This window comes from Lacerta agilis, chromosome 5 (genome assembly GCF_009819535.1).
Source record: "Lacerta agilis isolate rLacAgi1 chromosome 5, rLacAgi1.pri, whole genome shotgun sequence".
NCBI classification, from domain to species: Eukaryota; Metazoa; Chordata; class Lepidosauria; order Squamata; family Lacertidae; genus Lacerta; species Lacerta agilis.
The window spans coordinates 20,239,295-20,262,294 of record NC_046316.1 but is presented as its reverse complement, the minus strand read 5'-3'; the positions used below and the strand labels follow the sequence as shown (position 1 = coordinate 20,262,294).

At 44.7% G+C, this 23,000-nt stretch overlaps 1 protein-coding gene across 1 annotated transcript; it reads left to right on the top strand.

The window, feature by feature from the left end:
• Positions 1-240: 240 nt before the first annotated feature.
• Positions 241-21,451, top strand: GPRIN2 (G protein regulated inducer of neurite outgrowth 2). Its single transcript, XM_033148790.1, has 2 exons — positions 241-470; positions 18,622-21,451. Exon 2 carries the CDS (start codon positions 18,638-18,640, stop codon positions 20,408-20,410), a length of 1,773 nt encoding a protein of 590 aa, XP_033004681.1. The 5' UTR covers positions 241-470; positions 18,622-18,637; the 3' UTR covers positions 20,411-21,451.
• Positions 21,452-23,000: the final 1,549 nt, after the last annotated feature.

The window sequence follows — 23,000 nt, the reverse complement described above, 5'->3', positions numbered from 1 at the left end:
CCTCCCTGCCTTCCTCCCTCTCTCCTCCCCTCGCTTCCCTCGGCTTGCACAGGCCCAGTAATCAGATGAGGCAACCGGATTATCTCTAGTCCCTCTGCTGCCAGTCTCCATTTTGTTTCCTCACAGCCTTTGGGGTGGCAGGCACTCCCAAAGTGGCTCACCTGGAGATGTGAAGAGGGGGGGAAAAACACACACACACTCACACAACACCTCGGCCTATTATTATTTTATTCCCCCTCCCGCGCGCGCCCTCTTCCCTTCTCGCTTCGAGGGCTGTTTTGCCGCCTTCCCTCAGCCTCATCCCCTGGTGGCCGTTCCCAAAGGGAGACTTCGAGCAAGAGATCGCGCGCCATTCCGTTCCTCTCTCTTCTCCTCTTCGCCTATTGAGCATCATCATCCTTCGTGGGAATCCCCCAACAGCTGGAGGCGTCTGCGGCCTGGATGTGAAACCTCCGTGACTTGGGAGGGAAAAGGTAAGGTCTGCGGAGGCCGGCGCTTGTTTCCCTCTGCCCTCTATCAAAGAGGGAGAAACCTCGTCGGAGAAACCTCCCTTCTTCTTTTTTACGAATCACAAAGCGTGCGCATGGAAAGGGGCTGTCGAGGTTTTCCCAGGGAAACCTAGCAGTGACTGCTTAGCCATGACGGGCTTCCTTTTCCCAGCGGTGGCGGGGGAAAAAGAGCCCCTTAAGACGCCAGTAAGGAAAGTCGCCGGATTCAACGCGGATTCACCAGTGCCTTTTCTCGACACCACCCTCCCTTGCCAGATGTGTGCCAGCTTTTGCTTAACTATCCCTTTTGTCCCGTGGAGGTTTCCCAAAGTTTCATTTGTGCGTTTCAACTTGTCCCCCTTCTTGTCCTCATCTTCGTCCCAGTTTAGGCCACTGGGGGGGTGTACTTTGCACATGCTCGGGGGCACCCACTGCTGCTTTTGAGGATTCCAGAAGGGAGAATTACAGGCTGTGGGACTGAGTTAACACACCCTTCTGGAGCTGGGCCATGTGGCCAGAGTCAAGTCTCTGCTGTGCTTGTGTTGTAAAGTGATTTTGTTTCCATTCTTTAATGTTTTAGGGATGCTCAGCTGGGGCGCTGGAGGTTATATGGTCTAACTGTTCTACTCTGTTTCTTTATTATTATTATTATTATCATTATTATTATTATCATTATTGGTTGACTTTATATACCACCCTATACCTGGGGGTCTCAAGGTGGTTCACAGAATAAGATCAAGATATAAAACCACAAAATACATAATAAAAATAAAAATAACAACCCACTAGCCCCGCCCCCCCACAAAACAAACACATTTTAATAGGGCACAGGATGTTGGTTTATTGCTGTTGAATGTGGTCTGTGTGTAATAGGAGGGAACAAGCACTCCCCTTTTTTGCTACGAGGTCGTAGCATTTGAATTGCTCCAGAATTATAATCAAGAGATACGCTGTGCCAGGAGTGCCAACGTGGCCCCACGATTGTGGGTGCCCAGGGCTGTGGGTGCTGTGCAGTGTGCATGGCCCTGGCACCGGAATTTGTGGATGCCCGGCCCCTTTATGGGAAAAATTGTGGGTGCTCGGGCACCCAGGGTCCCAGGGACATGTTACCTATGTATGCACTCTGCAAATATTAGTGCTGTACATTTTGTTACGCCCCCTTCTGGAATAAAAATTGACACTTCCATGTTGTTTCTTCCTTAGATGGAATTCATTAAAGTTTTGGTGCTTTTTAAAAACGGCAATGTGGAGGTGGATCTCTGAGATCTTGGTATTGTTGACTTTAAATGAGAGAGAGTTGTTTTGCTGGTGGGGAAATGTAGACTATGGCGGCAGATAATGTATTGATTGTGCACAGGCAGGAGGTGTGCATTCAGTTACTGCTCTGTGTGTTTCTTTAACCAGCTTTGGCTTAATTGCTGGAACCAAGAAAAAAAAACAATATTGGGAGGGCTCAGAAAGAGCAGCATGCATGATGCATGAATATGTGTGAAATGCCTTTCCTTGTAAATACATGGGTCCAACAAGGGGGGGGGGGGTTGGGGGTGTGAACTGGTTATCTGGGAGCAGGAGGAGAACCCCTCTGGTCCCAGCATTGGCTCCTCTGCTTTTAAGGGCAGTGTGATTTGCAGAGATTTAGCAAGCAGAGCTTTCCCAGCATAGAAAACATACGGTGGGAGAGAGCATATCTGCTTAATCTGGCTGCAAGCACAGAGCTGGTAAAAATGTTGGCAACCCTACATGCAGCTTGCTCTTGAATACACTAAATGCACACACACTCGTTGCCCCCAAAGGTGCAAAACTGCAAGAGAACTGCAGGAGAAAAGTCAAACACGTTTTCTTTAGGAAAATTGCACCTTTGAAATGTTAAATTATAGGAAAGAGTCGTTGCTGAATGCAACAGGCTTGTGTGTTAGGAAAACATACAGGACAACTTTCCAAATGATACCTGTATTAGTAACCAATGAATTTTTAAGTCAAATCTTACAGCTGCTTTGTGCCTACCGGTAATAGGCTGAATCTACACAGATGCAGTAAATGATTGCATCCAGAACTGCAACATTAATTGCCAGTATTCAAAATCCTGTAATAAGTCAAGATTGAAGCAATATCATGCCCCCCGCCACAATTATCATTTTTTCATATTTTTGTAAAAAATGCTACTTTTAATACGTATATTCTACACAATTTTTTTTATTTCCAGGAAATAAATATTATTTTTAAGAAGATGGTGGGAATTAGTATTCCACTGGGGATTAGAGAGGCCAGATGCAAAGAAAGACAGGACTCTCCATGCCACCTTTAATAGTGAAGAGCAGAATTCCAGCAGATGCAGATTAATACTCAGAGGTGAGAAGAGCTGTGCTACCAAAAATTTCTCCTCTTTATACAACTATTAAAGGTACAGGAGGCTTCCTCTTTTGCATTTGGGCATCCTAGTGAGGATTGTGGTGGTTATGTGGTTTCTAGATTAATCTGACAGCAGCTTGTAACTTTTTATTTTCCAATGCTTTCATTATAACTTTGCTGGAATATCATTCTGGCTAATATATGATACATAGATAGATAAATAGATAGATAGATAGATGTTGTTGTTGTTGTTGTTTAGTCATGTTCGACTCTTCGTGACCCCATGGACCAGAGCACACCAGGCACTCCTGTCTTCCACTGCCTCCCGCAGTTTGGTCAAACTCATGTTGGTAGCTTCGAGAACACTACTGTCCAACCATCTCGTCCTCTGTCATCCATTCTTCTCATGAGGTGGCCAAAGTATTGGAGCCTCAGCTTCAGGATCTGTCCTTCCAGTGAGCGAGCACTCAGGGCTGATTTCCTTCAGAATGGATTGGTTTGATCTTCTTGCAGTCCATGGGACTCTCAAGAGTCTCCTCCAGCACCATAATTCAAAAGCATCAATTCTTCAGCGATCAGCCTTCTTTATGGTCCAGCTCTCACTTCCATACATCACTACTGGGAAAACCATAGCTTTAACTATACAGACCTTTGTCGGCAAGGTGATGTCTCTGCTTTTTAAGATGTTGTACCTTATGTCAATTTAAACAAGAGGCTTGCTTTTAATTTTAACAATGGTATATCTCTTTTCTTCTCCATAATGGTGGTTAAGAGACAGGGCCGGCTCACGCATGAGTCAAGGTTAGTCGACCCCCCTCAAGCCCAGGATCCAGAGGGCCAGCAGATCCAGCCTCCAGTAAATGAATTGCCTGCTGCCGCCGCCACTGGAATAGTTTTGGTGTGCTCCTTGGAGGTTGGATCTGCCACATCTTTGGCAGCCCCCTCCCCCCATGCCACCTCTATAGCAGCTTCTTGGCAAATAGGAGACTCTGCTGGTCTCCCACCCCTAGAGAAGAAATGGTGGAAGGCTGCCCTTTGGGGTCTTCTGGGCTCTGCATCCGCCTGGCATGATTCAGAACAGGCCCCTTTCCCACCACGATGGCCTTTGATTCCCACTTCAACCATTGGGTAAGGTTGACGTGATTCTTCTTCCCCTTGTTCACTTACTCCTTCTTCCCTGGCAGGGGGAAGCACCATTTTGTGGTTTGCTTCAGGTGCCAAAATGTATTGGACTCACCCCAGTAAGGGGTAGTACATACACGCTCAACTCTTGACAGCTGCACTCACTGGCTCGGATCTGTCAATAGGCCACTAACATGGCAGACTGAGCCTTCGTATTGTCTCAGATAACACTTGGTAGTGTAGTCATCACACACATCCAACTTCCAGTCATCACGCATATGGTACTCAAGTGCACGGCTGCACCAAGTCTAAAAGTAAGGCTAAGCGATAATTTATCAATGCAGTGCTTTAGTGCACATCCTTCCTAGCAGTGCAGGAGAAGGAATTTAAAAGATTTCCCAATGCTAACACTATGAAGCTGGGCTGTAGAGCCTATGAGGGTCCTGCAGTCACCTGTGTGGACATTGTACGCTGCAGTTTCTAAACTATGAAGACTGCAGGGATCAGGTGTGTGGCAAGACATATGCCACACAACATACTACAAAGCCCTAAATGCCCTACCTGCCAAGTTTAATAAGTACAGCATTTAACTTACTAATTTCATACTGTAGCCATGTCCACGCGAGAGTTTCTAACTTCACTGGTTCAGTGAATTAGTGCTAATCCAGAAATACAGTGAAGTAATGTTTACACATTGTGTGGGGTTTTCCACGCTGACATTGGTCCCATCAACTGCTGTGCTGGACTGGTGGGAATTAATATGGGCACAGCTGTTGTTTAAGTAGAAATGGTGCATCTGGATACCAGCTAAAAGCTGATCTGTGCATGCAGCAGGATCAGGGATGAATGTACACACACGGGGCGGGGGAACGCTATAAATAAATCAGAAATTAAATTATAACAAAATAAAAAAAACGCTATGTAAATATCACATCAAAAAGTTTTGCTCTCTGGCGCCATCTGGTGTTGCATGTTTATAACACATTCAAAATGTTGTTTTTTTGACTAATGTAGCTGAGTCCCAGGTCATATACTTTCCACCCACCAAGACTATACTATTGTGGTGGGAATAGCTCTGTATATAGAAAGCTAGGGCATCGGGGAGAAGGCCAGTCTAGAACTATGCTCCATGATATGCTAGTTTTCTATGTTCAGGATGTTGGACGTTGGTGGTTCGTTTTTTGTGGGGGAAACACTCAAATATGCAATTGCTATCTGCACTTTGAATACCACAGTCCATTCAAACGTGTACCACGTGATTCTGCTGCATGTGAAGATCAGGTGTCAAACCCCTTTTGCTAAAGATTCAGACTTCATCTGACAGTACTGGTGCTTGAAAAGTTACCGTAGTTTTAAACAGGAGAATGTTATAGTTCTAGTTACAGGTAGCTGTTCTAGTTCTAGTTCACCTTGTCCAAAAAGGAACACCCGTGACTCTTCACCAGCCTGACTCACCTTTGCCTCTTGGCCTCCCTCATTCCACTTCCTGCTTCAGATTCTGCCCCTGATTCTGGACTGCTCTCTGCCACAGACTCTCCCAGCTCACTAAGAAATGTTGCCTCTTCAGCTACCAACACTTCCTCCTCCCAGTCTTCTCTCTCTTCTCCCTTTGACCTCTCATTGTTGCCCCACCACCAATCCCTAAGCTCTGACCCTTCTTCCCTTGGGGTTTCCCCAGTGGGTTACTCTCACCATTCCTCTGTTTCATTCTAAGCACTGGACAATATCATCTGCATTCAAGCATAAGAGACTCGTACTTGAATACTTAATCAGGTTTCATAATTCAAATTTCACAAGCCCTGCTCCACACCCTCCTCAAGTGCTTTTGCCCAAGTGGAGGATGGAGAGTTTATCTTTGTAGAAACCACTGGTGCCTGCATGGCTGGTTAGTGGCCTGTTATGGAAGTAAAAGATACAGTCGCCTCCATTGTTCCATCCACATTTGCCTCTGGCTGCCACACCCACCATTGGCACGTGGTGCCCAGATAAGATGCCCACGAGAAAAGCAGCCCACAGGCTGAAAAAGGTTGCCCACCTTTGCTGTAAACCAGCTTCCTTAACCAATGCCAACACTGGCATGTCACGTGGATATTGAAACCAGTGGTCCGCAGAGTTTAAACTCACTTATCATATGCATTTCAGACAAGGGCATCTGCTAAACTTCATTTATTTGGTATAAACGATGGGAAGATGGGGGAAGAGTTAGGAAAAGTCAGGAAGCAGGGACAGATATACCGGTAGGACAGCACGACCAGTTCCTGCACATTGGACACTGAGCTGAAGGGGGCACTACAACTAGGATGTCATTCACGTGCAGAGCATAAGGCAATAGGCGGAGAGGGCACCAAATTTTAGCCTCACACAGGGTGCCACTGAAATTTGAAAGAAAAATGAGGTTGAACCAGTTCTCCAGTTGGAGGTCCTGTCTCACTTTGAGAGCAAAGGCTGCACAAAAAATTTGTATTGGTTTTATATAAGTTGAACACATACTGCCCCCTCCCCTCTTGAGAATTGTAGTTAGCTGAGGATTCTGACAGATATCCCTTAGAAGTACAATTTCCACAGGTTTGTTTGAAGAAGGGTTAATGTTAAACCAGTTTTAAGTCTCTAGTCTAGATTTATTAGCCTTCCCATTAAGTCTCTTGTCAGTTCCTTCCTCCTTAATAGATGGTACCTATTATTGCCAATTCATGTTAGCACACCAAAATGACTGGGCAGTGCATGTCAAAACCCCTTTGTGCAGGGTGGGCTGTGTGTGTGTGTGGATTGGGCAGAGGTGTCCTCAGAGTTTCCACCTGCAAAGCGATGCTGGCGTCACTCTGCTGGCCTGGAGTTTCCAGTGGGATCCCTACTGGCAGCAGCCCACAGAAAACCCCTAAACAGGTGCAGAAGGGCCGCTGGATCCTGAGCTGGCCCCACTGGCATTGTGAGATGTCATTGGGCCTGATCTGGGTCTTGTCATTTCACCAGCTCCATGCTCCACCCCACCCACCGGCACCCTCCACCCCAACCAGCATGATTGGCAGGGCTATGGACGCAGTGGTGCCCTCCCTGCTCTCTGGCCAGGGTTTAGACTGCAGCTTTAGCCTTGTCGTACAAAAGTATAGATTTAACACAAGTAGTAAAAAACCAGATATATAACTTAATGCTACTTCACTAGTACTGGCACAGTTGTATCTGAAGAAGTGTGCATGCACACGAAAGCTCATACCAAGAACAAGCTTAGTTGGTCTCTAAGGTGCTACTGGAAAGAATTTTTTATTTTATCCAATTTAAGAATGCGAAAAGAGACCTTTTGTACAGTTGTAGTCACAGCCCCTTTTCATTGTAGCTATGGAACACCACTTCAGATGCCTTGGACAGCAGCTGGTGTCAATTTAATTTACACTCAGCCTGTTCCTGTTCCACTTTTCTAATTGCACAAGGGATTAACTAGACAACTTCACAAAAAGATTACAGTTTGATGAAGAGGTCTTTCATGTGGCTGCAGGTGTTGCTCTTCAATGGCACACTAGCAATTCTCTCTCTTTTAAAACAACAACCCAAGTGCATGCACGTTCAGACTTTATTGATCTCAATGTTAAACAACACCGAAGCTCTTCTTTATCTGCAGTTTCCCTTCCTACCTCTACTCTTTTTCAATCAGCACTTTTAATGTTCACAAGCAGTAGTGGTGCCAGGTGAATAGATGTGGGGGGAAATGACATTTCTCACTACCACAGCCACCACTTCTCTCCAAACAATGCTACTCTGTTCTCCCTGCATAGCTGGCACTTTGATTTACCGGTAAATCTTAGCTGTCTACAGCAAGTCAGGACCCACACCTTCGCTTCTACCTCCCTGCATGATTACAAACAATGGATAGCAGAGGGTTTTTTTGGTCATTATTGCTGTTAGGTCATGACGCTTAACATTCTATATTGGTGCAACTGACTTTCTGGAGGTATAGGCTGTTTGAAATATTTCTTAAGATCCCATGCCTGTGATCCGCTGCTGTGTCCTGTTCTTCCAGGGCTAGTGAAACTTGGCAGTGTTTTGTTTTTTTGTTTTGCTCTGACACTAGAAGTTGGTTCTGCCAGCTGGCTTTTCCCTTTCCGCTGAGGCAGCATCAGCGGTCTCAGTTATAGCCCTTAAACGTAATTTCTCTCTTGTGCAATGGACTTCCTTAGGGTGGCAAGGAGCAGGGTTTATATAGATATATACCCCATTCAAAGGGCTGCTTGTTAGCAAACTCCCCCCTTACCTGGCATCACTAATTGTTTACTTCCTATAGCATCAGTAGTCTACAGTGTGTTTTACAGAGTAGTAAAAGGGAAGGGCACTGAGGAATCTGCAGTCTAATATTTCACAATGGGATGACAAGGGTGGGAATTTAAAAACATCAGGGCTAAGGGGAGCGATATGCCCATATTAGTTTCACTTGGAGTAAAATGTAAGACCACAGTTTCTTGGATGGAGCATCATCCAGAGAAGCAATTTATCCCCTAGTTTGTGTTGAATTTTACAATTGTCATTAAAGTTGAGTTAGGCTGTCCAAAGCACAGTATGCTCCACAGGCAATGATTATTGCATGAGTATCCTGGCTGGATGTTTATAATGCTTACCCCGGGGTCCCTAACTTTTTGGGGCCCAGGGGACACATACAGAAATCTAAGAAACTGATGTGGGCACCAGAAAAATACCCATTTCACAGAAGAAAAGCTGGTGATGCTCAGTCATAAAAAATAGAAACCAAGCAAAACACACGTAGCTCAGAACAAATGAAACATTAAAAAATAATAATCAGGCAACACCCAACAATGACATCCCCCTGCCAAAAAAAAGCCCCCATGAAAAATAAAAAATATTGGGCAGGGGGCTTGGTGGGCACCAAGGTGTGTGTGTAAGGGCACTATGGTGCCTGTGGATGCCACGTTGGAGACGCTAGGCTCACACAATTAGACCATACACACGGCCCTATGCAAGCATTGCAGGTTGCATGAAGCCCCTCCCCTCCTCCTTTAATCGCAACTATTTGGTACCAGTCATCTGCAGTTATGACCCTTCTTGAAAGAAACATGAATTGGTAGCGGCCCATCAGGTGAGATGGAGCCCATGCAGCCCTGATCTCACACTGCCTCCCTAGTGTGAATTGCCTAGTTAGTTTTCTGCTGCAGTTCTCAAGCTGGATCAAAGCTGTATTGGGGGAAATGCATCAAACGGCAGTATTTCACGAGAAACCATAGGCTAACTCTGCATCCTGGGTAATGTGTGTACAGTACACAGATCCAAAAACCAGCAGTGGGAGCGCATTGCAACCAGAGCAAATGGTAATTGGATGCAGCCATGTATAGGATTGCACTGTAAAGAAAAGAAAGAAAGAAAAAGCACCCTTTAGATACAAATCTAAAAATAAGCAAAACCCTGGCATCAACACCTTGAACTCAGTTAACTATTGTTTCTTTCTCACTCTCAAGGCTTCCAAAAGAACAAAATAACCACCTGTCAATATTTGTGTTTCAAAGCTTTCAGCATAATCTGTGAAGATTAATCCTATCAGAAGTTGCCTCAAGCTCAACAAGTGCTGCATAAAAAGCTCTCAGAATATTTAATCATATGGCAACTGAGAATATAAGACTGGCCAGTCAACCTTTCCCCACATCTTAAACTTACCTGTTCTTCTGAAATTATAGTATAATAAATTATAATATATTAAACTTCCAGATTGCTCAACAAGAAGCCTTGGTAAAGTTTTGAAAGAACCTCAAAGAAAACTTATTGGCCTAGTAATTACTAGGGTAGCTTTAGTCTTATTCTATTTATTTATAGCATTTCTACCCCACTCTTCATCCCAAAAGGCTCCCAGAGTGGGTTACATAAAATCAAAACAAGTTATTTTGCCTTTTGGAAAAAAAATATAAACCAATAATTGACTCATAATACTCATCTTCAAAATATTGCAGGATCTTCCCACAAGTAAACAGCCTTTTTCCTTTTTCTTTTTTAGTACAGGTGCTAAATTTATGCAACAAAGTGTCCGAACATAAAAGAGGGCTATCACAGATTGAGGAGCCATTTACCGCATTAGATTCGATGGCACATTTACATCCGCCAGCAAATACTTCCTTTGGTTTCAAGGTTTTGAAAATTGAGGTGCGCATTAAATTTGATGGCACATTAGACTTGAGTGAATACAGTGTTTTTGTTAGGTTATTCTGAATCCCCAAAGCTTCTGTTAAATGAAAACTGAGGTTTGATGTATTTGTAAGCATCTGTTTGATGTCTATTCTTTAATTAACAACTTTCCCACAGCCTTCCCAGTCAACAAAGTGTAGATATCCTCTACACTTGCACCAATAACTCCTCTAAAAGTAGAATTTGCCAAGCATGGTAGATCTGTGTTTGTAAATGGGACTATGCACACTCCACCCCTGGCTGTTCATCCTGTATTCCAACAAGAATGCTTGTTTAGGCTGGGAAAAAATGGCCTGCATTCTCATTCTGAATGCTCCATTCCTCAGTTTGTGAGCAGAAAGAGCAGTATATAAATTCAATAAATAAAAGAAAATATGGTTGATTTGGGTTTTTTTTTTGGTGGGGAGGGGGAGTGTTATTGGGTTGTTGTTGTTTATTTTGATCATATATATTGTGGTTTTATATTTTGATTTTGTTCTGTGAATTGCCCTGAGACCTCTGGGTATAGAGTGGTATATAAATTCAGTAAATAGTAAATAGAATAATAAAATAAAGAGCTCTTCAGAGGATTTAAGGATTTTACAGTTTTGTTGCAGAAATCAAACGCATAACCCATATTTTAACAATTATAGCAGAGCTTTTCAAACTTTTCATGTTGGGGACACACTTTTTAGACATGCATCATTTCACGACACAGTAATTCAGCTTTACCAGCGAACAGGGGGGCTGCCCGCTCCCTTTCCAGCCTCGGGAGGAGCACAGGGAGCGTTCGTGTGACACACCTACACATTGCACCCGAAACACTAACGTGTCACGACACACCATTTGGAAACTTCTGAATTATAGCCTTTATACCTGCAAGAAGATCAAACCTATCCATTCTGAAGGAAATCAGCCCTGAGTGCTCACTGGAAGGACTGATCCTGAAGCTGAGGCTCCAATACTTTGGCCACCTCATGAGAAGAGAAGACACCCTGGAAAAGACCCTGATGTTGGGAAAGATGGAGGGCACAAGGAGAAGGGGATGACAGAGGACAAGATGGTTGGATGGTGTTCTCGAGGCTAGCAACATGAGTGACCAAACCGCAGGAGGCAGTGAAAGACAGGCGTGCCTGGCGTGCTCTGGTCCATAGGGTCACGAAGAGTCGGACATGACTGAACGACTGAACAACAATGTGATGGACAAACGTAGACAGCATCTTAAAAAGCAGAGACATCACCTTGCCGACAAAGGTCCGTATAGTTAAAGCTATGGTTTTCCCAGTAGTAATGTATGGAAGTGAGAGCTGGACCATAAAGAAAGCTGATCGCCGAAGAATTGATGCTTTTGAATTATGGTGCTGGAGGAGACTCTTGAGAGTCCCATGGACTGCAAGAAAATCAAACCTATCCATTCTGAAGGAAATCAGGCCTGAGTGCTCACTGGAGGGACTAATCCTGAAGCTGAGGCTCCAATACTTTGGCCACCTCATGAGAAGAGAAGACTCCCTGGAAAAGACCCCGCTGTTGGGAAAGATGGAGGGCACAAGGAGAAGGGGACGACAGAGGACGAGATGGTTGGGCAGTGTTCTCGAAGCTACCAACATGAGTCTGACCAAACTGTGGGAGGCAGTGGAAGACAGGAGTGCCTGGCGTGCTCTGGTCCATGGGGTCACGAAGTGTCGGACACGACTAAACGATTAAACAACAACAAATGTGATGGATGTGGCTGGTTTTTTTGAGGTGAAAGTCAGGTCAGGTTCATCAGTCACCTGTAACTGGTCTTTTTTTGGGGGGGGGCATAATCATTGTGCTGTGTTATGAAAATTACGGGACCAAGTCTGGGGCTCTTGATGACCTGTTTGATAACCCAGCCCTGCCCAAAACAGCCTCAATATCTGTCAATGGGGAAAAATTAACCAAGTGCAAATGTTCTCAACTGCTTTCCAGCCTTTCACCTGAATGGAGCTTGTGGACCACAATTTGGGAACCTCTAGTTTAAAGCTTGTTCTGCTGTTGTTGTTTTTAAAAAAACAAGCCTGCAAGCTCTGAAATAGGATACGGGCAAATATTCTTGCTGACCTACATTTAAACACACATTGCCTTTGGTTTATTTGCTTGAACAAGATTATTTCAAGTGCAGCTAGAAGTAAGAGGAAGGTCAGTCTGAGCATTAAATAAAACCTAGCGCAGTGATTTGATTAGTAGCAATTTACCATCTGGAAAGGAAGGACATTTTAAAGGCAGCTGCATTTGGAGACAAAATTGCAGGTCATTTTTTATGTTGTTTTTTTTAAAAATTAGAGAAACTATATTACCTGTCAGAAAAACAAAAACAACACTTCAGTAATCCTTTCGGTTACGTGTACGAAATCCTCGGGATTAGCCACCCCACCTGACACATCAGGAGCAGGGAAGAGAAAAGATGGCTGATTCCCATATGCTGATATGCAGCTGGCAATAGCTGATGAAACGAAACAAAAACTCAAATAGTTTTTTTGTGCATGTTGTGTTGCCCAAATCTCATTATGAACATGGAAGGATGAAATTATTGTATTAGTTCGTGGCAGGAGCAGGAGGGGATTTTTTTTTTTTTTTTTGCTTTTAGTCAGAGATCACCCTTCCACACCCTCCAGCCTTGTCTTAATGCACTGTATATACATAACATTCCAAGAAAAATCTTGGGAATGCTTTGCAAACATGAATTAAACCTTGGGGTGGATGGGTGGGAAATCTTATTCCCTTGTTAATCACAATTAGATTAAGGACCCTTCAAAGTCATACACAGGTGGCTCTCAACTTATACTGGGGTTACTTTCCGGAGATGGCACCTGGAGCCAAAATTGTGTATAGTCAAAGTGTATTGGGTTCAATGGCAGCCCGGACACTGAGGTCCAGCTCCGAGGGCCTTCTGGCAGTTCCCTCATTGCGAGAAGTGAGGTTACAGGGAACCAGACAGAGGGCCTTCTCGGTGGTGGCGCCCGCCCTGTGGAACACCCTCCCATCAGATGTCAAGGAAATAAGCAGCTATCCTGTTTTTAAAAGACATCTGAAGGCAGCCCTGTTTAGGGAAGTTTTTAATATTTAATGCTGTATTGTTTTTAACACTCGATTGGGAGCCACCCAGAGTGGCTGGGGAAACTCAGCCAGATGGGCAGGGTATCAATAATAAATTATATAGGATTGCCAAAGATTCTTCCTCCAGGTAACTTCCCCCTTTCCAATTTCTTTTGCCAAGTGCAAAAAGCTGAGTGTGCACAAGTTAAATGGCCACAAGGTGCAAGTTACCTGTAGTGAAGTACTGATCAATTTTAAAACAGACTAAATTCCTGTTTTATTATTCAGATTTTTGTGGGGAAGGGGGCATGTTTCATAATTTTTAAATTGAGGGCTTGAAATGATGTTGTTGATGGTTTATCCCTTCTCAGTAGTTTGTCCAGAATGTAAATATGCTGAGTAGAAGTCTGGACAAACTATTAAATTACAAGGCCTAGCCTGGTAGTTAATTGGCTTTTGACAGCAGTGGGGGTGTGACTTATCCCTATTCCCTGCATGTACAATTTGTGACCTACAGAAACTGAATGGAATCACCACCCAATGGACTTCATGGCTCTTCTCTCCCTCCCCACCCCCTTTGTAGTTTCTAGAAAGTTTTTAAAGCCCCATACATGTCAAGCAGACTTTTCTTATTTTCAGGTCCTGAGCACAAGAAATACTTGTGCCCCCCCCCCCGATACTTGTGTTGGAAGGGATGGTTTGCTACCGCCATGTATAATTTAAGTAGTAGTGAAACTGATGCTTTGCATAATCGAGAGATTTCGGTGCAGTTCACAAATTGTGGATTCTTTTGCACACTTCTTTCTTCACAAGCAATGCTTCCCAGAAGTTGCTGGTTGTAATCAGGGTGTCTGTAATGAGCTTACGAATAGATAAGAACCTAGATACAGCAGCCTTCTACTAGAGTCAATCTTATAAGTAAATTAAAATCACACTGCCCTTCTTGGTGTAAAATGAGGCATGTGGTTGCCTTGGTGTTAAAAGTAGAGCTCCTTGTCCTCTATTATTTCTGCACCAGAAGGAAGTCTGAGTAGTCTCCTTAGATGTGGCAGGCAAATAGGTTCCTGTGAATCCTCTGTGGATGCTGAAAATGGTACTACTGGTTTCTTGACTTCTAGCAGGCTTTGCCCACCATTTTGTTTACATCACCTGAGTTTCCCACACTTTTTTGGTTCATATGTACAGTATATGTGGCATAGGGAATTTTTTATTTCCAATTGGTTGAAATTTGGTGGACTTCCCAGCATTTAAAGCCACAATCCTCTACCAATTGCATGGGGCAGCTAAGTGATACTCACTCCCAAACCCCACAGCAGAACTTGAGCTAATGGGATCATTTTGTTGGATGGAGCCCAGAAGCTTTGGCATTGAGTTTGATGGGATACCAGATTTCAGAGCTCGTGTTTCTGCTTTTCCGATTTTCCTGGGACATCCCAGAAATACAGAAGCCATCCCAGCTTCAGATTTGATCCTGAAATGTCCCATTTCCCCCCTCCAGCACTGCCACCACCGAGCTTGGGGAGGAGGATGAGCCAGTGCTTGCAGGGGTGTTGTGCTCTTACGCGAGTGTGGCGCCAAAAGACACACGTCCCTATTCTCATCTGAGGAATGTTGGAGGGTATGTAGTCTAATGGCTAGGCAGCTGTTCCCAGGTCCATGGAGCAGTTGCAGCAACTGGGGATCTCTCCCCCTCCTCTGGTTTATGTACCTTCCCCCAATGGGCTGCACGCATGTAGCCAAAGACTAAGCCTACATGAAGCTGCCTCTGCTCTTCCTGCTTCAACTCTCTCCTGACTCTGGGAGGCAGTGGTGCAGGAGAGGGTGAGGAAGCACCCGACCCTTCACTTGTCTGCCTGTCTCTTCTTCCTCCAGCCCTGACATGTCCCATGCTTCTGATTCTTGCCTCTTGGCTGGTATAGACTCCCCACAAACCATTGCCCCCCTCTTGTGAGTCAGACTCCTGCCCTCTCCCCCCCCCCCGGCACACTTGTCGGTGTCATCCTGCCAGTCCCTGCCAGTGGGGCTCCCAAGACTAAAAGAAACTCATGCTTAGAGAAAAATGACTGGAGAGAAGCCATTTGCGGGGAGGGAATAGTAAACCCTCCTACCTTTCCAGAATAAAGCAACAACACTTGCAATAAGTTACTTCAACTTGGGACGAGGGGGAACTCTTGAGACCTGGGGCAGGGAAAAGCCTGGCGCCTATTGAGTGCTTGATGGTCTGTCCTAAATATTCTGTACCAGCATCTGATCTCTTGCCTATTTTACTTCTGTGGTGCCATGCAATATACAGACGGAAGTACTATTCTATAGGGATGGCCATGGAGATTCTGCACAAAGGCCAGTCTTATCTGCTTGGGAGGTAAGACTAGGGAACGTAGAGAACAATGCAACTCTCCCTTTGTGCAACCAGCTCTCCATCGTCTGTAGCCTGTTGGCCTTACTTTGCACATATTCAAAAAGCAAAGACTTTGCAGTTCGATCGATCTGCTTTTCTTACAGGCTGAACCTCAAAAGATTAGCCATGTGTTGTTGTTGTTGTTGTTTATGAGCATCTCTCAAATGCTTTATGGGTTGTTTGTATTTATTGTTGTACATACGCTCTGTTTCAAAAATAAAACAGGCTGTTACATTTTTGAAAATCACACATGAATTCAAATATGTGCAGGTGCGGAGTATTCAGGTCTTGTTTGAATGCAGGGAAAGTGGATTAACAGCTGAAAAACGCTCAGATGTGGGCAAGCCCAAAGCCTCTACCAAAGCCAGCTTCTAAGCTGGGTGTGAAATGCATCAGGATGGATGAACTGTACTGGCGAATAGGATAGGGAACCAGGGAAGAGGGCCTTCCTGGCAGCGGCGCCCTCCTTGTCGAATGCTCTCCGACCAGATGTCAAGGAAATAAAATAACTATACAACTTTTAGAAGGCATCTGAAGGCAGCCCTGTATGGGAAGTTTTGAATGTTTGGTGTTTTATTGTGTTTTTGTATGTGTTGGAAGCCTCCCAGAAGCAACCCAGCCAGATTGGCAGCATATTATCAGTGCTGTCAAGTATCCCATTTCCCCCAGGATTCTCCCTTATTTTAAGCAGTTTCCCGCTGCTCTCCCTTATTTTTTTATTTCCCTTAAATTTCCCGTTTTTAATGGAAGCAGCTCCTCCCCTGCTGGCCAGGGACTGATTGGGAAGACCTCACCTACTTGGAGAGAAAAGCCTCAGCCCTCAAAGCAAGTGGGAGCCGTTTCCTGTGCTTACAGGGGGGTGTATTCCTCCCCCTGCACCAGCCCCTATCCGTTGCCGCCGAGCCCCTCAGCCGGCCAATAGGGTTAGCTGGCGGGCGGAGCCTGGTTGCCTTTGAGCAGCTGCTGTTTCCTGTCCTGTTTTGATGGGATCAGACAATAAGACAATGGGGCTCCATTGCGCAGGGCACATGGCTGCCTTCCTCTTTGCTCCGCTCCGAGCCCGCTTGGAGTTTACATTGCTGCTCCGCCCACTTTTGCTTCTGGCCCCGCCCACCACTGACATGTGACTGTCCCCGGGATAGGTGAGACTGCTGATCCCTTATTTTCAAATCCGAAACTTGACAGCTATGTATTATTATTATTATTATTATTATTATTATTATTATTATTATTATTATTATTTAGCATGGAGGGGGATGATGAGTAGAGGAAAAGCTGAAGCAAGGAAGGCAGGGTGGGAGGAAGAGAAGGCAAGGAGAAGATAGGCGTCTATTACCTCTTCTGGCATCACCACCCAACACTTTGGCCTATCTATGAAATTTCCTAAGCCTTTACACGACGGGGGTGAAGAATGGATGGTGGCCTGTCAGGTGTTGCTGCTCTACAGTTCTCCCCATCCCTCTCTATTGGCCATGCTGGAATGAAGTTGATACTGGAGTTGGAGTTGAACACCTGGAAGCCGGACCAGCAGGCTCCAATCCCTGCTATACACTTTATAAAGTACCGGGTATACAGCAAATTTATTTCTTAAAAAATAAAAGGGGGGTTCTGTTGGTTCTGCTGTTTGGATATTTTTTTTGTTCCAGTGTGTTTAATCTTTTATGTCAAGGACAAGGTGGAAAACTTGGCTCTTTATCTGAAGCTTCAGTCAAATACAACTTTTAGTTTAATTCTTTGAAGATGAATTTTGCCAGTGCTTACTCTTGAATAAAAGATTAGCACTGGTGCATTGCTAGGCTTTCCTAAGCTCTTTGTCGACAGCAACACACGCTCTAAAAAATCTCCTCCAAAATCTCCATAATTTAATTAAATCCTTATGTATTTCATCTACCTACTTTCCATTTTCCAAATTGCAATTCAGACCTTGTAGGTTATTCAGAGTTCCTTTAAAAAACAAACAAATGTTTTTTTCAACAAGATTGTCCAGGGATTTTAGTAATTTGCCACCAGATCAACATCAGCAATCGAAACAGAAAATCTAATAATAATTCAGATTCTATATTTACTAGTGCATTAAATAGGTCACTGCTTTAATCATAACTCATAGAGTAGACACACACACACACACACTCACATTTGTTGGTTTCAAGCAAAGCAGTTCAGTGCAATTAGCAAACACATTTCAGATCCCCTTCTGAAGCTAAGCCAAAAATAGTGGATGTTAATTCCATTTCTATCCTAATCCTTCTTCTGCTTGTCTAATGTTTTGGTACTCATAAGTCATAACATGTGCACTTCAAATTGCATGTTTTCCTGTTTGCTGTGCCCAAATACAGATTTGATGCAGATTTCCAAACATAAGTACCATATTAAGAGTGAATTCAACATTAATATTTTTTTTTGCTTGGAAACTGGTTTCATAACACTGCGATTGGTTGTGAACCCATCATCCGTGGAACTAAATGTAGTCTCTGCACAGGCACACACACACACACACAAGTTTAATCCTACTCCTAAGTGAATATTCTCCTATCATGTTGCCTCCATGGCAGGAAAGTTCCACCTTAATATATTTAAGGGATTATATCCAACCTTTTGACTTAGAAAGCTGTCAGGGTGGCTTTCAAACTAATTTGTAACCATCAAAAAAAGCAGCTGAAAACAAACAACAAAATTAAAAACAGCTGAACACTAAAATATAATTAAAAACCTGAAAAAACAGGTGGGTTTTTCCTGGCATCTAAAAAGAAAAGTCCCTTGCCAAATAGAAGCTTTTGACTTGTTAAAATGCCAAATAAGTAGCAGGGATTACGACATATGTTTGCTGTAGTATGGTTGCATATACACTATACATTTAAATTACATTTTCCACACCTCCCACAAAATTCTAGGAACTGTAGTTTGCCCATCTCATAACATCCTCAATAAACTACAGTTCCCCAGACTATTTGGACGGGGGATGTCAGTGGGTGTGCCTTTATTTTAGAACCCGCGCAAAGCTGTTTTAACATGTGAACTGCTTTTAATTGTCTTTCCCCCCTCCTTTCTTCCCCTAGAACTCTCCTGTGCCATGGAAACAAACAGCCACCAACTCCACCCCCATCAGGAAACCTTGAACTCTGTTTGCCACAGCACTCTGAGCCTGAACTATCACCCTCTCTCAAAGAGCTCCACAAATCTGGCAGGCGTTGGCCGAGTGGGTTCTAAGGAGGGACAGAACAGCAGGCAGGAGCTGCGAAAGAGCCTCAGCAGCTCCGCCTGCCAAGCCCAGGCGAGGGAGAACGACGTCAGAAGCACACCTAGCTCTGCATGGTCTTCAGCCCACTCAGAAATTGCATCCACTGCCCGAACTGTGAGCAGCCTGTCTCCAAGCGACAGCGTGCAGAGTGCCACCCAAAGCACAAACCATTTCCTGGGTGTTGAGCAGCCCCCAGCGTCTGCGGGAGGGGTTGGCCCTACTAGGACACACACCAAGAGCAGTACCGCTGAGGATGTGTCCGCAACCTGTGATGCAAATCTGCAGCAGGTGAGCACGATGGAAGCACTGGGAGCTGCTGTCCAGAGAAGCCTTTCTGACCTGACGTGCAGCTGTAAGCAGCAGAGCTCCACTCCCCACATGGAGACAAGTGCCACATACTCTGCTATGCGCTCCAGCAGCAGTTACGGGGCTGCGGCAGGCAGCGTAGCATCCCCAAGACCGAGATACGGATCAGACACATGTGAAAATGCCCCCAGTTTCCAAAGTCACATGAGTCGGGCCCCAAGTTTGCCTAGAGACCAAGATGTGCCCACTAGCGTCTTTGACAATGGTGCTGCATCGCAAAATGTGAACGTTTTTACAGACCCTGGAGCGTATCACTCAGCTGTTCTTGGGCCGCATATGCCTGGAGACCACTTCTCAAACAGGGCTATGTACGCCCAGGGTGGAATTGTGTATAGCAACTTTGCAGCTGGGATGTACCCACCTGGCATGGTGGCTATCCATAATAGTACTGCTCTTCCTTACGGCATGAGGCCGGAGTCTTCGATGAAGATAGAGGGCACCGTCCCGGCCTATTGCCATTCCTTGCCGATCCCTTCCGTTCAGTTCATCCCAAGGTTGGTCTGCTCAGTTAGTGAATCGGGCAAAGGACAAGTGACCCCCGGGTATTGCCAGTCCTTGCCCGCTACTGAAACGGCAACACTTCCAAAGCTAGTGTCGTCTGTGAGTGAGTCGGGCCTGGATGCAAAGCGCATCCTGCGCTGTTGCAGTGTGCGTGGGGAGCACATGATGCATATGCAGCCTTGCATGCAACCGAGCAGGGCCCAAGAGGAAATGAAGACAACGTACGTGGTGTTGAATAGCCACCAGGACGGCGTCAACACTGTCCTGAAGACTAAGGACACAGGGACAATGACCTCCATGAATGACCTCACCCGGGGATTGCAGCCCCTTCTTGAGTGCAGAGATGCAGAGGTACAAACCATCCCAACGAAGGAATGTAAATCTGCAGCAACGAGCCCCTCGGTTGCAGCAGAAGGCCACCCTCACGTGTTCCCAGAGGTTAATCTGGAGCCCGAGGCAGAGGGTGAGAAATCTCCGGTGCGGGAGGTGAGGTGGGACGATGAAGGCATGACATGGGAAGTTTATGGTGCGGCTGTAGACCCCGAGGTCCTTGGCTTGGCCATCCAGAAGCACCTTGAAATTCAGATAGAACAGTTTCAAACTGAACCGGAAGAGATCTCTAGGAAAAGTACTGAGGAGCTGCCAGCTAAACAGGAAAAGAAAACCTCTTTCAGAACAATGATGCATTGCCTAAGAAATCCAGGCTGCTGTGCCCGTTCCAGCACAGCAGTGGAATAAACTTTCCTAGCAGACTGCAAGACTATTTTTTTTTAAATAGTTGCAGATAAACACGGGTACACAATATGGAGTCCCCTTGGAATCGAATTGGAAACTGTGAGCTGGTCTAAAATAGAACTCTGCAAGGCAGAGGCTCCAGGGACAGTTTTTAGTATATATATCCCTGATCTACATATTACTCACAATGAAGTAGTAGAATTTTGGACTGTTTTGTTTCAGATTACAGGTGGGGTTGGGCTCTTTTTTTGAATGCTCTTCCACATGCATAAAGCCTAACAACATGCATTGAACTAGCACATGAGAGAGAGAGAGAACTGTGTTAAATCTTCCTCCCTGCTGTGCTAGTTTGCTACACTTAGAGAGTGTTTTTGAGGATGTCTGTATTGCTTTTAGGGGGAGGGCGCTCAGTTTAATCAGTTGTCTTGAAGCTATGGACTCATGTCTTCCTGACCCCTTCCTTGCTGCATAGTTTAAATATGCTTTAAGTGAAATAAACAAATAAAATACTATTATCCCCCAACCTGTAGCCTAAAGTGCTACAGAATTATATAAATTGTTAAAATATATTATTCTCTTCCTCTACCCTCAGCTTGAAGTGGTCAAGAATTGTACCACCTTATTTTGAGTAATGTGTAGATCTATTAAAAGAAGAAGAAAGCCCATAATAAAATACCTGCATTTTATAAATGGTATTGCTTTATCCAGGTGATCTATTTCTGAATAATACTTCAAGCAAATACTATGTTTTTTCTGAACGACGGCTTGAAGCACATCATTGTATTTCCCTGTACACGTATGAATTGTAAGAACCTTTTTAAAAACCATGTATAGTGAGAAAATACTGACTTAGTGTTAAACTTTGGTCCCTGCATTTGTCTTACTGCAACATTGTGCAGGTAGTTTTAAATACTAGAATTCCATTTTATACTTTTTACAAAGATGGCATGTAGTAATTTATGAAAGCACACAATTGAGTACACTCCTTGTTACTAGATAGCTTATTGGATTACAATGCTGTGTACAATAAAACCTGTGACTTCAGTGCAATTAGTCTTTCCTCTAGACCGGATGCATTGCAGATCATTGTGCAGTTGGCACAGCTCTTTGCAGAACATCACATCCAGTTTCTTCAGCCATGAGGAATTGCGTCCTAAATACATGAGGGAGTCGGTGCTTACACTGTTACCAAGGCACAACTGTACCAGTGTTACCAGAGAAGAGTCACAAATGGCTGGTTTACTATGAATTTTAATCTCAGGTTAACCTATCATTATGCGACATGGCTACTTTTGTTTCCCTGGCATTAAATGTAATTGTCCCCTTGAGCTGATGTCCACTAGACTGAAACAGGTGGCAGCTGATGAGGAAAGCCAGCAAGGCAATGAGCTCAGTGTCTGCTAATTGGGAAAAGTAAATAAAACAGATGTTTCCTTATTTTGCATATTGCAGGTCATTTGGTTATTAATGTTTTTTTTTGGGGGGGGGGACCAATCTCTCTAGCAGTCACCTGTGAGAGTGGTGTGTGTGTCCCCCAAGTATCTTTCTGTGCAAGCAGGTCAGTATGGAGACGGCTTGCCTTCCTTGGTCCTAATCATTAAGGGCTTTAGCCCAGGCATCATATGATCATAACACCCATAATTTTGTCACCTGCCCAGTAGGGCAGATCTTGGAAGCCATGTGGATCAGCTGATACTGATCCTCTGGGACTATAGCGGGTTTCCTTCTGCATTGCCTGTCATGGTGGGCCTATGCAGAGGCACAGCCAGGTGTGTGCGGAGGAGCTGCCGCATTGGCGGGAAGTCCTATCTGGGGATCCAAAGCATAATTCCCATCAGCTGCCACTGCTACTGCTGCCATTAATGTGATGCAGTATCATATTTGTGCTGCGGAGGAAACATTCAACTCTCTGCTCACTTTTTTTGAAAGTCACTGGGTTGCTCTATGAGGCTTGACGTTCTCTCTCTGCCTAATAACCTATCTAACAGGCTTGTTTTAGGGTAAAATTGGGATAACTCCCTCATATAACCTGACCTCGGAGGGAAAGGCAGGATACAAGTTTGACCGCTTTCAAAATTGTGACCGGTGTGTACGAAGGAGCTGGGCATATTGTGGGGATTTGGAACCTGTGCGTGCTGACATCTTGCAAACATCCTCGGTGAGGCCCCTGAGAGTTGATTCTGAGCCTCATGGTTGTTATGGAAGATTGTGCTCTGACTGCAAAGCTAATTTAGTTTTCCTTCTAGGCATGTGAGTTTGTGAGTGTGGGTGGCAGCGTCTTCCCATCCAGCCCATTTACTTTGAAGTACTGTATAGAAACTTTTCGAGAATGTCCATCTGTGTGAATCCTGACCCAAGATTCCCTTTCTTAGTCACCCGATAATATTGGGAAATGGCTTTTATATACCGGTACATAGAGCTGTGAAGCCTTCACCACATCAGAGCACTGCTGAATAAACTTGACCGCACTGCATACCTCCACCCATTTTTACTGATGGTGTGTTTTGTCACCCTTAAGATACCATGTCCCATCATAGGCCCGGCTAAACCAGTTAGAAGAAGGCTATATGCTGCTCTTTGTCGTTATTTCCCA